General features: G+C 38.3%; 1 protein-coding gene across 4 annotated transcripts in view; it reads left to right on the top strand.

Annotated features, from left to right (window-relative positions):
* Positions 1 to 14,458, top strand: part of PTPDC1 (protein tyrosine phosphatase domain containing 1) — a 95,405-nt gene that overhangs the window by 25,390 nt on the left and 55,557 nt on the right. The window contains exon 1 of one of the 4 annotated variants that reach the window (XM_021671898.2): positions 13,436 to 13,500. The exons of the other annotated variants lie outside the window; for them this stretch is intronic. Coding sequence (XP_021527573.2) covers positions 13,456 to 13,500 — 45 coding nt within the window. The 5' untranslated portion in view covers positions 13,436 to 13,455. Of the gene's footprint in view, positions 1 to 13,435; positions 13,501 to 14,458 lie in introns of those variants that run through there. 4 annotated transcript variants of the gene reach the window in all.

Genomic DNA, 14,458 nt, shown 5'->3' with positions numbered 1-14,458 from the left:
GATAAATTAGGATTTATTTGCCTACCTTTTTTATAGCTTATGTCTTTTGTGTTCCTTTATTTCTCAATTCCTGACTTCTTCTGTGTTAGATATTTTCTATTATACCTTTTTATTTCCCTTGTTTCTTTTCTGTATTTTTTTATTTATGTTTTTAGTGCTTCCTCTTAGGATTACAATTAGCATCTTAATTTAAAACAGTCTCTTTCAGATTAATACTTAATTTCAGTAGTATGCAAAAACTTTCCTTTAGTGTACTTTCATTCACTTCTACCTCTTTTGTACCATTGTTATAAATACAAATTACATCTTTATATATTATAAGCTCATTAACTCATTGTTATAATTATTGCTTTATGCAGGTGTATTTTAAAACAGGTCAAGAAAAAAGCTACATATATGTATTTTTATAATATTGATTTAGTTATGTTTATTGGTGTTCTTTATTTCTTTGTATGGATTTGAGAATTAAAATTTGCTGTTTTTTTCATTTCAGCCTAAGGGATTCTCTTTACTTTTTCTTCTGTGGCAGATCTGCTACCAACAGATTCTCTCAGGTTTAGTTTAGTTTTGTTTTAATCTCGAGATGTTTTAATTTCTCTTTAATTTTCTTTCTTTATTTTTTTGAGACAGATTTTTTTCTTTGTTGAATGGAGTGCAATGTCATCATCTCAACTCACTGCAACCTCCACCTTCTGGGTTCAAACGATTCTCCTACCTCAGCCTCCCAAGTAACTGGGACTATAGACATGTGCCACCACACCTGGCTAATTTTTTTGTATTTTTAATAGAGATGGGGTTTCACCATGTTGGTCATGCTGGTCTCGAACTCCTGACCTCAGGTGATCCACCCACTTTGGCCTTCCAAAGTGTTGGGATTACAGGTGTGAGCCACTGCACCCAGCTCTCCTTCATTTTTGAAGGGGAGTTTAACTGGATATGGAATTATTTACTGACATCAGTTTCTTTCAACACTGAAGAAATGGTCATCTTACTCTCTGTGGCTTCCATCTTTTCTGATGAGACGCAGTCATCTATACTAGGACTATAACTTCCCCCACTTTGTTTTAGTTGCCTCTTTACTTTTATGTGCTTTCTGTCTTCCAAAAGCTTATAAGATAGCAGGTTCTTGGATAACTAACTCTTGTTCCTTGCTCTATGGGCTTATTCTTTATAAAATTTCTTTACCAGTCTTTTCACCAGAGTCTCGGGAGGAAGGGAAGGCTAATATATGAGTTAAATCACTACCTAAACCAAATGTCCTGTGTATCTTGCTATGGATGATCTGATCTAAGCCTTTGAATTCCCAAGAGCTACACACCTGCCTGTGTTTTAAGACACCCAGGCTTGCCTCCCAGACACGTGAAATAGATTTCCCAGAATAACTATTAGAAAAATAGAGAAATAGTTCAGGAATTGAAGAAGTAGAAAATCTTGTTATCCTTCCTAGTCTGCATATAAATAGGGATGAAGTGAATAACAAATTCTACTATACTCAGTATTTTGAGTTTTTCCTGTCGAACTAGCTGAACTTATTATTTTTTAAGACGATCTCACTCTGTCACCCAGGCTGAAGTGCAGTTGTGTGATCATGACTGACTGCAGCCTCAACTTCCCAGACTCAAGTAATCCTCCTGCCTCAGCCTTCTGAATACCTGGGACTATAGGTGCTCACCATCACACCTGGCTAATTTTTTCTATTTTTGTAGAGATAGGGTCTCACTATGTTGCTCAGGCTGGTCTCAAATTCCTGGGCTCAAGCGATCTTCCCATGTCAGCCTCCCAAAGTATTAGAATTACAGGCATGAGCCACTGCACCCACCCAGAAATTATTAATTGAAAAAAATTTCAAGCAGTGTCACAAAAGATGTATTCAAAGGTAAATATAATTATGTATCTACAATATTTATATATTTATTAATACGGATATTCAGATAATGAACATGTATTGATTATAAAGTCACTTTATGGTGTCCAAACTGTGGTATCTGGTACTTCACTAAAAAGTGTCTGATATTTGGGGAGTCTGTGATCTTGTTGATGCCACCTATATAGCAATGCTCAGATTTCAAGTGATGTCTTTATTCTAAAACAGAATTTTGGTAGCCAGGTCTTATCCAGGAATATGAGCCTCCTTTTAGATCTGGTTGGTGATGTAGGTCTTCTTACTGTATTTCATGATTTTGTGAAGGTTGGCTTAGGAATTATAAAAAGAATGTTTTTAGTGTTTGACAACCAAACAGAACCCAGGAAACAGACCTTCACAGTAACCTATGTGAATATGAATACTTGCTGTTAGGTAAAGGCAAACTGCTTACCTAGTACAGTGGTTCTGAAAACATCAGCATCACATGGAAATGAGTTAGAAATGCAGAATTCTCAGTTCCACCCTATAACTACTAAGTCCAAAACTCTAGAGGGGGTACCCAGCAGTTTGAGATTTTAAGAAAGCCATCCAGGTGATCTGATGGATGTTAATTAGGAATTGTTGGCTTTTTGATGAGCTTAGAAGTATCTTTCGTAGTGTCTTTGGTTTGAGGTTGATCGAACCTATGGGAATAAGTTTCAATCAAATAAGCCGTGTGTGGCTGCTTGTGGGAAAAAGGATAGGAAATACAGAAACCTTAGTTGTAAAAGACAGCTTCATTTATAGTTAACATCTTACCCCTTCTTTATTAGAATGTGTTTTCTGAAGAATCCAAATCAAATAGCCTATTTCTTTAAATGATGAAATAGCAGGGTTCCTGCTGAAGTGCTGTTTTTCCCCAGTCTGTGACTAGTCTCCTGAGAGCCTTGGAGACTTCTCTAGGGTGTATTTGAGGTGTGAAATCACAGAAGCCAGTGAAGGTAATAGTGTAGTAAACTGCCAGATATAACACATTTCTAGGTGGCTCTCACTCGTTTCCCCAGGACTAACCTAATCAGAAATATTGAGGGGTCTGAAAAAGCAAAAGAGTTTTTTTTTAATGTTGCCTGGCTTCCTCCAGGATGATTTGAAAAGAAAAGAAATTTTATATAGTCATGTCATTTTTTAGTTTATAAATTCAGAGGTGAGGACATTTCAGTTTAAAATAATCTATTTTTGTTTAATTTTACTACATAAGGAATCATAAACAGTGCTTTAATTCTTTAAGAAGAAAATACTACAGTGGTCTGAGCCACATAAACCTAGATACAGTAGATCTTCACTCAGCCGTACCTGATGAAGGGATGTGAGTCAAATATGTAATTGGTATTAGGGAAGGCATCCTAAAGGAGAGAAAATTTGAGCTGAGGCTTGAGGTTACTGCTGTCATGCATATTTGGCTGAGAAGAAAACAAATCCAACCCTCAAGGAATTGGAACACAAATCTGTCATTTAGAAAATGGGCAGGAAGTTAGAGATATGATCAGGAAGACTAAATAAGGATAATCCTATTTCTTGTATTTGCATAGTGCTGCCATATAATTATATATGTTCTTAGTAATAACCCTGAGATGGGTAAGTTCCTACTTTACAGATGAAAAAGCTGACATTCAGAGAGATTAAGTGATAATAGTGGTGGTGGTGGTAGTGGCAGTTACCTTTTATTGAATGTTTATTCAGGCATACATCCAACAAATACAGAGTACCACTATGTGCAGGTCCTGTTCTAGGCTTTGGAGATAAAGCAATTGACAAAGCAGACAAAAAAATCTATTCCCTCATGTAGCTTACATTCCAGTAGGAGAAGGCAGACAATAGACAGGACAAATAAATAAATTATATAATGTGTTAGATGTGTTTTCTCCATAAGTCCTATGGAGAAAAATGAAATGAGGGGGAGTTGATTTAAATTTTAATTAGGATGACATGGAGGGTTTTGAAGAGAGGGATGACATGACTGGCTAAAGTTCACAGGATTACTGTAGCTGCTGTATTGAGAAAGACTGACTTACATGTTGGGGATGGAATTAGGTTTGCATATAGGTTGTCATGTCATCTTTACAATGACCCAGTATGGTAGGTAGTAAGTCTCAGAGATATTAATAAATGTGCCTAAGATCACAAAGCTAATAAGTGCCAACTTCTCTACTGAAAATGTGTTTGGATTTTATAATCTTAAATTATAATCTTAAATCTTAAATTATAAACAAGACTAGCGTTCTCGTTTCTGTTAGGAGGTAGGAGGCTAAAATGTGTAAAGGGACCACGTTCCTGATACTTGTCTTTGAGACAACAGTGAGTGAAAATTTGGATAAAAAATAAGTAAATTATTAATATCTGTACACAGGAAAACAGATTTTTAAATCTCATAAATAGGGACAGCTGCAAAGTGCCTTGTAAGTGAAGGAATTATAAATGGAAATTAATGGTACAAAATTGCATCTGATTTAAGTGAATCTGATTTAAAATACATAAATAACAATAAAATTTCTATTTAATGTGGGATTTGGTAAATAAAATTTATGCAAGCCCATTGATTTGGACCAAGTTCCTGCGTGAGACCCTAATAGTCCAAACCAAAATGGAGTCATTCATGCTACATGCCACATAATTAAACTGAAACTTAAAAAACAAACCAGTAGGAAATCCTCAAATGGCCAGTTTTCTAGAAAAAAAGCAAAACAAAAAGGAGATTTGTAGCAACCAATGAGAAGGGGCCCAGTCAACCTCGCCAGCATAAGGAAATCTCTTCTGCTTAAACTCATACAAGGAAAGTAACCTGAGGATAACAAATCTGCTTTTTGTACTGGGCTGTTTTCCTGTTTCTGCTACAGCTGCCTTATAAAAAGCCAGTTGTCCTGCCACACCCAGTGGAGCTCCTTTCTATTTTGTAGAGTGGATATTATGTTGCCCAGTTCATGAATTGTGAATAAAAGCCAGTTAGATCTTTAAAACTCTATTTGTTCAAATTTTATTCTTTAATAGGTCTTTATTGTTCAGAAACTATGTGTGTAGTCCTTAAGAGCACAAACTCTGGTGCTGAACTGTGGGAATTCAAATTCCACTTCTCATGCTTAATAGCTATGTACCTTTAGGCAAATTATTTGACTTCTCTTTGTCTTAGTTTCCTCATCTATAAACAGGAATAATATACAGAACTGAATACATGCTTACTGTACGATCAGCAGCTGTGCTACTTGATATTTACTCAGATGAGCAGAAAACTTAGGTCTACACAGAAATCTGCACATGAATGTTTATAGCAATTTTATTCATCATTGCTTAAACTTGGAAGCAACCAAGATGTGCTTCAGTAGGTGAATGGATAAATAAACTGTGATATATCCATACCAGGGAATATTATTCACTGCTAAAAATTAGTGAATAATATTCATTTAAGGTTTAATAGCCATGAAAAGACATGGAGGAACCTTAAATGAACATTATCCAGTGAAAGAAGCCAATCTGTAAAGGCTACCTACTGTGTGATTCTACCCCGTGACATTCTGGAAAGACAAAACCATGGAGATGGTAAAAAGATCAGTGGTTCTCAGGGTTTCAAGGAGAGGGAGAGATTCATAGTTGGAGCACAGAGGATTTTTAGGGCAGTGAAACCACTCTGCATAATACTATTATGGTGGATACATGTCATTATACCTTTACTAAACCCACAGAATGCACAACACAGAGTGAGCCCTAAGGTTAAATATGGACTTTGGGTGATAATTATGTATCATTGTAAGTTGATTGTTAACAAATGTACCACACTGTGTGGGGAGTCTGTTGGGGATGGGGAAACATGGGTATATGGGAAGCCTTTGTACCTTCTGCTCAATTTTGCTGTGAACCCAAAACTGCTCTAAAAAAACAAAGTCTAGGCCGGGCACGGTGGCTCACGCCTGTAATCTCAGCACTTTGAGAGGCTGAGGTGAGCAGATCACAAGGTCAGGAGTTCAAGACCAGCCTGACCAAAATGGTGAAACCCCATCTCTACTAAAAATACAAAAATTAGCTGGGCATGGTGGCACATACCTGTAATCCTAGCTTTCCTCTTGGGAGGCTGAGGCAGGAGAATTGCTTGAACCTGGGAGGTGGAGGTTGCAGTGAGCTGAGATTGTGCCACTGCACTCCAGCCTGGCAATAGAGCGAGACTCCAAAAAAAAAAAAACAAACCTCTATTTTAAAAACAAATGGGAATGCTAGTAGTGCTCAATGTGTGGTAAGGATTAGATGAGCTAAGATTATATAAAACACTTGGAACAGTACCTGGCATGAAGTAAGCTTATGTGATTTAGTTATTATAATAATATATTATTAAAGAGCATAAAAATATTTTTATGGCTTTTATAGGTTCATTCAGGTAGTTGGGCTTCCACTTCTGTTTTTTCCCATGTAAGCTTAAGTTTTTCAACCTCAAGTTCTTCTGCTATGATTGCTGTCTAGAATCTAATCACATTGACAATATTTATTTAAGTGTAGGCAGAGGGCCTCCTAAATCAGAATCACCTGGAGTATAAATTGATAATACAGATTGTTACATTCCTCCATATTTGCATTTCCACAAGCATCCTGCATAATCCTGGTGCATTCCAGAGTTGGAGAGCTAGTGCTATGAGAGTCTGGGAAGGATTATACCATTTCTGACCTCCCAGGCACTGCTTAATGTAGTTCCCCGACAAATTTGTTCAAAAAATACACATGTAGATTTTGGCAGAACACCATGTGTCTGAGAAACAGAAAGGACAGTAGTGACCTAGGAATTATTCAGTCCATTTCAGAACGTAGTCTCTGTGAAATGACTTTTGTAAAGTAGAACATTCTTTTTTTTTTTTTTTTTTTTTTTTTTGAGACGGAGTTTCGCTTGTTACCCAGGCTGGAGTGCAATGGCGCGATCTCGGCTCACCGCAACCTCCATCTCCTGGGTTCAGGCAATTCTCCTGCCTCAGCCTCTGGGATTACAGGCACGCGACACCATGCCCAGCTAATTTTTTGTATTTTTAGTAGAGACGGAGTTTCACCATGTTGACCAGGATGGTCTCGATCTCTTGACCTCGTGATCCACCCCCCTCGGCCTCCAAAGGTAAAGTAGAACATTCTTTGTGTTCTATTCTTCTTAGAATGATAGTCCATTTCTGCACTTAAGTTTTAATATTCTGTACTAATTACTGAGTGTGTGGCTATTTCTAAACAGTTGAGTAATTTGGGTGCTTTTAGGGATAAAAGGAAACCGTAGGCCTGGGTGAGCAAAATATCTGTCATTGACAACAGGAAATAAACTTAAATAGTATTGATTGTGTAGTGAAATGACAGTTTTATTATTCAAACCCTTCTCCTGATTCTACAACCAGGCATGTGAAATAAGTTCAGTTGTGAATGGAGATAATGTTTTTATAAGTCAGAGGAGTTTCCCATTACTAACATTTGTTTCTTTTTTGTTTTTGAGGCTAGAGTACAGTGACATGATTACGGCTCACTGAGGTTGTAGCCTCAACCCCTGGGTTCAGATAAACCTCCCACTTCAGCCTCCCTAGAAGCTGGGACTACAGTAGACATGTGCTACCATGCCTGGCTAATTTTAAAAAAATTTTTTTGTAGAGACAAGGTTTTACCATCTTGCTCAGGCTGGTTTTGAACTCCTGGGCTCAACCGATCTGCCCACCTCAGCCTTCCAAAGTGCTGGGGTTACAGGCATGAACCACTGCACCCAGCCTATTACTAACTGTTAATAGGACTATTGGACAGGTATGAATGGAATCCTTTACAAATTCTTATAAAGATAGGAGGAAAATAAAGTGAGTACCGACTAATAAGGTAAAAAGCAAAAAGATACTGCAGATACTGGTTTGCAAATTAAAATAACAAGTATTTATTTAAAAATACTTAAAAGCCAGGTGTTATGGTAGGAACACACACACACACACACACACACACACACACACACACACACACCCCTGTCTTTATCCTTACAACAACCAAGGAGAGTAAATATTGTAGTCTTCATTTTATAGAAGACGTTGAAGCTCAGAATGGTTCATATAGCTGACAGTGAAGAGTCAAGACTTAAACACAGAACTTTTGATTCTAAAATATAGTTTAACATACTTGAAATGTAATTTTTGATCAGCAGTTACATATAGTTGGACTATAAATGAATGTTTTTATGCATAGGTAATGCATATTTGGCACTGTTTCACAGTACCCCTGGATTTGAGTTATTTGAAGAAGGCCAGAGGGGATTTTCACTTTCAACCAAGATGAAATAAGAGAAACTAGATTTATTAATACCTTTCTGCCTAAAACAACTAGAAAACTGGACAACATATATAAAAAAATGTCTTTCGGATTTTGGAAAGCAAGCAGCTGAGGACCTGGATTTCTAAGAGAAGAGAAACAAGCACTTTGTTTCTCAGCACATTGCTGCCCCAAGGTATTTGGTTGAGTACCGATCTGTACAAACTCCTCTTTGGAGTAGAAATCCAAAGATCTTGGAAGAAAAACATCTTCAAAAAGCAAGTAGGTAGTATGATTGATTAAGAAGCTGAAAGAGGCCGGGCGCGGTGGCTCACGCCTGTAATCCCAGCACTTTGGGAGGCCGAGGCGGGTGGATCACGAGGTCAAGAGATCGAGACCATCCTGGTCAACATGGTGAAACCTCGTCTCTACTAAAAATACAAAAAATTAGCTGGGCATGGTGGCGCGTGCCTGTAATCCCAGCTACTCAGGAGGCTGAGGCAGGAAGAATTGCCCGAACCCAGGAGACGGAGGTTGCGGTGAGCCGAGATCGCGCCATTGCACTCCAGCCTGGGTAACAAGAGCGAAACTCCATCTCAAAAAAAAAAAAAAAGAAAAGAAACTGAAAGATTGTAGGGCTGTAGTGAAGATTTGTATTACTTTAGTCAGAAAAAAAGCTATTGCTGGGTGCAGTGGCTTATGCCTGTAATCCCAGCACTTTGGGAGGCTGAGATGGGCGGATCACTTGAGATGAGGAGTTCAAGACCAGACTGGCCAACATAGTGAAACTCTATCTCTACTTAAAAAAAAATACAAAAATTAGCCGGGTGTAGTGGTGGGCTCCTGTAATCCCAGCTACTCAGGAGGCTGCAGCAGGAGAATCGCTTGAACCTGGGAGGCGGAGGTTGCAGTGAGCTGAGATTCTACCACTACACTCCAGCCTGGGGGACAGAGCGAGACTCCGTCTCAAAAAACAAGCAAACAAAAAAGTATTAAAAACTAGGGGTACTTTGGGAGGCCAAGGCGGGCAAATCACCTGTGGTCAGGAGTTCAAGACCAGCCTGGCCAACGTGGCAGAACGCCATCTCTACAAAAATACAATAAAAATTAGCCAGGTGTGGTAGTGCATGCCTGTAGTCCCAGCTACTTGGGAGGCTGAGGTAGGAGAATCACTTGAACCCAGGAGGTGGAGGTTGCAGTGAGCCAAGATCATGCCACTGCACTCTAGCCTGGGCAATAGAGTGAGACTCTATCTCACAAACAAAGAAAAAACCTGGAGAAAGTCTATATAAGAAACATACTGTCCAAATTTACAACAAAACAAAATATGTCTTTATTTTAAGCAACTGATGGAGTGAAAGAAAAGATAATCCATTTGACACTTATGCTTGGAATATCTTTAAACATCACAGGTTTGGTGATACAAGATGGTTAAAAAAAAGTGTGTATGCACAGTTTACATGTATATATGTATTATATATGATAGTAATAACAATTATATTGTATTTTGTCTCATATTTTAGAATAAGCCTACAGAAAAAGCTTGAGAAAATTATAGATTAACTGAAATTTAAAAGTTAAAAATCTTCATATAAAAATCATATAGTTGGCAGAACTTGAAAGTGGAGGGGAAAGGAAAGTGAACAAACAATAGTATAAGTTAACTAATTATATAGAAGGAATTAAGATACTGTTTAAAATTGATAGAGTAAGAGATGTTTAAAGGATATTCACCTTTAAAATTTACAGAGATAATCAGAATTTAAAATTACAGAGATAATCAGAAGACAAATATTTTGGTGTATTAAATAGGGGAAGGTTTGGCATGATGGAAAGTAGGGAAAATGAGCCAGTTTCCTCATCTTTATATCAGGAATTCAGTAGTGTTGTTTAAAGATGATAGCGTAAGAACCAGAGGTCTAAGTATAGTAACTATTACCCCCAGCCCCAGAATAACTAAAGTAAGAGTTTAAATGGTTTACCTCTGTGGGATAAAACTTGGCTTTGGGGGATAGGAGGTGGAGACTTTTATTTTTCATTCTATACCATTTATTCACTTTAAACTTTCATATACATATAACTATCCTTAGTGAGTATCTTTTTTAGCCTCAAAATATATGCACCAGCTTTATTCTTTGACTGTTGTTGTATCTTGATGTGTCTTGAGATTGCGGAAAATGCTAATGTGATAATAAACCACATAAACTTTTCCAATAAAGAAGATGACTAGTTTTGTTCTTATTTTTAATAATCATTCCACATCTGGGGACTAGACTTCAGTTCTGGGCACTAGAATATTAATAACTATAGAGTGTATATATTGAAAATGGCATCCAAGCCGGTAAGGAGGTCTGGAACCATTACTTATGATGAAAGGTAAAGGGAACTGCTGATGTATCATCTGGGAAGCTATATATCAGAAGGGAGGGGAGCATGATCACTAGCTTTAGATAGATGGAAGAAAGGATGTATTGTTCTGTGTGTACAGAAATAGGGCCAGTGAGTAGAAATTACAGAGTGGTAATATAAAAAGCTTTCTAGCTATCAGAGCTGTGTAATGATGTCACTGTTACTGTTTAAACAAAGATATTGTGGAGAGTATGCTCATGTTTGGTTAGGATTCTCTTAGAGGACTTCTATAGTTCTTTACAACTTAAGAGTTTCTGAAGGATTAGTTAGAAAGAAATCTTTAAAGCAGTCCATAATTATACCTGTACTCTTTGTGACCCAAAAGAGTACAATTAACTCAACATACATTTTTTTAGTAGTCGTTGTATTAGTTCTCACGTTGCTATAAAGAAATACCAGAGACTAAGTAATTTATAAATAAAAGAGGTTTAATTGGCTCACAGTTCTGCAGGTGTACAGGAAGCATGGCAGCATCGGTTTCTGGGGAGGCCTCAGGGAGCTTTTACTCATGGCAGAAGGCAAAGTGAGAACAGGCATCTTACATGACAGAAGCTGGAGGAAGGCAGGGGGAGTGTTTACATACTTTTAAACAACCAAATCCCATGAGAACTCACTCACTGTACAGTACCAAAGGGGTATCTTGCTGAATCATTCGTGAGAAGCCTGCCTCCGTCCATGATCCAGTCACCTCCCAGCAGGCCCCGCCTTCAACATTGGGATTACAATTCCATGTGAGAGTTGGGTAGGGACACAAATCTAAACCATGTAATTCCACCTCTGGCCCCTCCAAATCTCATGTCCTTCTCACATTGCAAAATACACTTACGCCTTTCCAACAGTCCCCCAAAGTCTACTCATTCCAGCACTAACTCAAAAGTCCAAAGTCTCATCTGAGACAAGGCTAGTACCTTCTACCTATGAGCCTATAAAATAATAAACAGATGAGTTACTTCTAAGATACAGTGGGGATATAGGCATTGGGTAAATACTCCCATTCCAACAAGGAGAAATCAGCCAGAAGATAGGGGCTACAAGTCCCATACAAGTCAGACCCAACAGGGCAGTCATTCAACCTTAAAGTTCCAGAATACTCCATGGGCACACTGAGAAAGGGTGAGGTCCTAAGGCCTTAGGCAGCTCGGCTCCTGTAGCTTTCCAGGGTTCATCTCCTAAGGCAGCTCTCAGGGGCTGGCATTGAGTGTCTATGGCTTTTCTAGGTGCAGGGTACAAGCTGCTGGTAACTCTGTCATTCCAGGGTCTGGAGGACAATGGCCACCATCTCACAGCTGCACTAGGCAGTGCCCCATTGGGAACTCTGTATGGGGGCTCCAACCCTACATTTCCTCTCTGTGCTGCCCTGGTAGACGTTCTCCATGAGGGCTCTGCCCCTGCAGCAGGCTTCTGCCTGGACATTCCAGTTTTTCCATTCATCCTCTGAAATCTAGGTGGAGGTTCCCAAGCTTCAGCTCTTGCATTCTGTGTACCTGCAGGCTTAACACCACGTGGGAGACACCAAGGCTTATGGCCTGTACTCTCTGAAGCAGTATCCTGAGCTGTACTTGGGCCCATTTTAGCTATGACTGGAGCTGCTGGGTGCAGGGAACAGTGTCCTGGAGCTGCACAGAGCAGCAGGACCCTGGGCATGGCCCACAAAACTACCTATCTCTCCTAGACCTCTGAGCCTATGCCTAGAAGTTCTCTGAAATGCCTTCAAGGTGTTTTTCCCATTGTCTTGGCTATCAGTACTTGTCTTCCTTTTTGGTATGCAAATTGTGGCAGCTGCTTGAATTGCTCTCCTGCAAATGGACTTTTCTTTTCTACCATATGGCCAGGCTGCAAATTTTCCAAATTTCTATGCTCTGCTTCCCTTTTAAATGTGAGTTCTAGTTTCAGGTCATGTCTTTGCTCATGCATATGCATAGCCTTTTAGAAGTAGCCAGGTGACTGACTTCTTGAACACTTTGTTGCTTAGAAATTTCTTCCAATAGATACCCGAACTTCTCTCTCAAGTTCAAAGTTCCACAGATACCTAGCGCAGGAACACAATCCAGCCAAGCTCTTTGCCAAGGTTTAACAAAAGTCATCTTTGCTCCAGTTCCCTGTAAGTTCCTCATTTGCATCTGAGACCTCCTCAGCCTGACCTTTGCTCTGCATATCACTATCAGCATTTTAGTGACAACCATTCAACAAGTCTCTAGGAAGTTCCAAATTTTCCGTCATCTTCCAGTCTTATGAGTCCTTCCCACTCTTCCAACCTCACCCTGTTACCCAGGTCCAAAGCTGCCATCACATTTTCAAGTATCTTGCATTGCTATAAAGAAATACATGAAACGGGATAATTTATCAAGAAAAGAGGTCTGATTGTCTCATGGTTCTGTAGCATCTGCTTTTGGGGAGGCTTTATGGTGGAAGGCAAAGTGGGAGCAGGAGCAGGAGGAAGGGCAGGGAGGTGCTACACACTTTTAAACAACCAGATCTCATTAGAACTCTACCACAAGACAACATCAAGGAGATGATGCTAAACCATTCATGAAGGATCCACCCCCATGATCTAATCACCTCCCACAGGCCCCACCTCCAACACTGGAGATTATAATTTGACATGAGATGTGGGTGGGGACACAGATCCAAACCATATTAGACATGTTTTCAATAGGCTTTAGGATACAGAGATAAATAAGACATGAATAGATTCAGGGAACACAATGTAGTATGGTCCATTTCAGTTTGACAGTTGTTTCATAGGGTACCTATATTGGCTTTTTCATTCTCTAGAGACGTAAAGGTGAAGCAGTCATAACTCCTCCTCATGAGCCCATGGTCTAGAGGGAATACTGTCAGGTGTACATGTTTCATTACATTACAGCTGAAGAACAAAGAGTGAGGTCAGGGAAAGCTTCACAAAGAAAGTGATGACTGATACAAGTTTGTCACCAACATGGATCATGTGGGACAAGGTAGGACCTTCTCTGGGATATGGATCATAACTTCTCTTATGCAAAATAGCCAGGGCTAGAGTCCCAACTGCTCCAAAATTCCATGATTCTAATATGGTGATAATTGTTTTTCTCATCTAAATGTTTTAAGAAAATAATCTAAATTTTAAAATAATGTGGTAAAAATGGGTTTCATCTAAGTCTCGTCTTAATGGATATCCTTTCAAGTTAAGTTTTTGCTAATGAATTTCCTAGAACAACTTGTTCCATTAGTCCCTTTACTTAATGTCTTTATGTAATGTTCATTTGAAATATTAGGCATATTATAAAATTTTGCATTAATTAGTATGATATCCAGTTTGTGACATTATTAATATTTCAGGAAGCATTCTTTTTAATTTCACTTTAGATCATCCCTATGATTTTAATTTCTGTATTTCTTTTAAAGGGAAACAGTTTTATTAAATAGGATTTTAGATTTTAAATTTTGTGCCTTTTGAGTGTATAAAGATTGCTTTTAGAAGTAAAATTTTAGTGAACTTGAAATTCTCAGAGAATCACTGAGATTTGAGAAGTGACTTTTTTGTCACAGGAATAATCCAGTACACCAAAGAAAAATATTAATTAGGGCTGGATTTAATTACCACTGCAGACTTACTGGTGCAACAATTTCAACAAGTTTTTTGTGCCTTTAAATAAAATTCATAGCCTTTAATAAGCTAATAAAAGTATAATATTTGACCCCCAATAATAGATGTTCAAACCATAAACATAGTTTTGCAAAGAAAATTATTAAAATTATTATTTAGAAAAAACTTTTGAATTGTGTTATTTTCTCTTGTATCATAGTCCACTCCATAAACTTTTCTGGGTTATGTGCTCCCATTTTATGGAAATAGTTTTATCATTTATAAAATTCTACAACTGAGTTTTGTTTTCATGAATATTTAAATTGAGGTATAGTTAGGAACTACAAAGT

Source organism: Aotus nancymaae, unplaced genomic scaffold (assembly GCF_030222135.1).
Source record: "Aotus nancymaae isolate 86718 unplaced genomic scaffold, 86718_ANA_hifiasm-v0.15.2.pri h1tg000041l, whole genome shotgun sequence".
Classification (NCBI taxonomy): domain Eukaryota; kingdom Metazoa; phylum Chordata; class Mammalia; order Primates; family Aotidae; genus Aotus; species Aotus nancymaae.
This window is presented reverse-complemented; position numbering and strand designations above follow the sequence as displayed.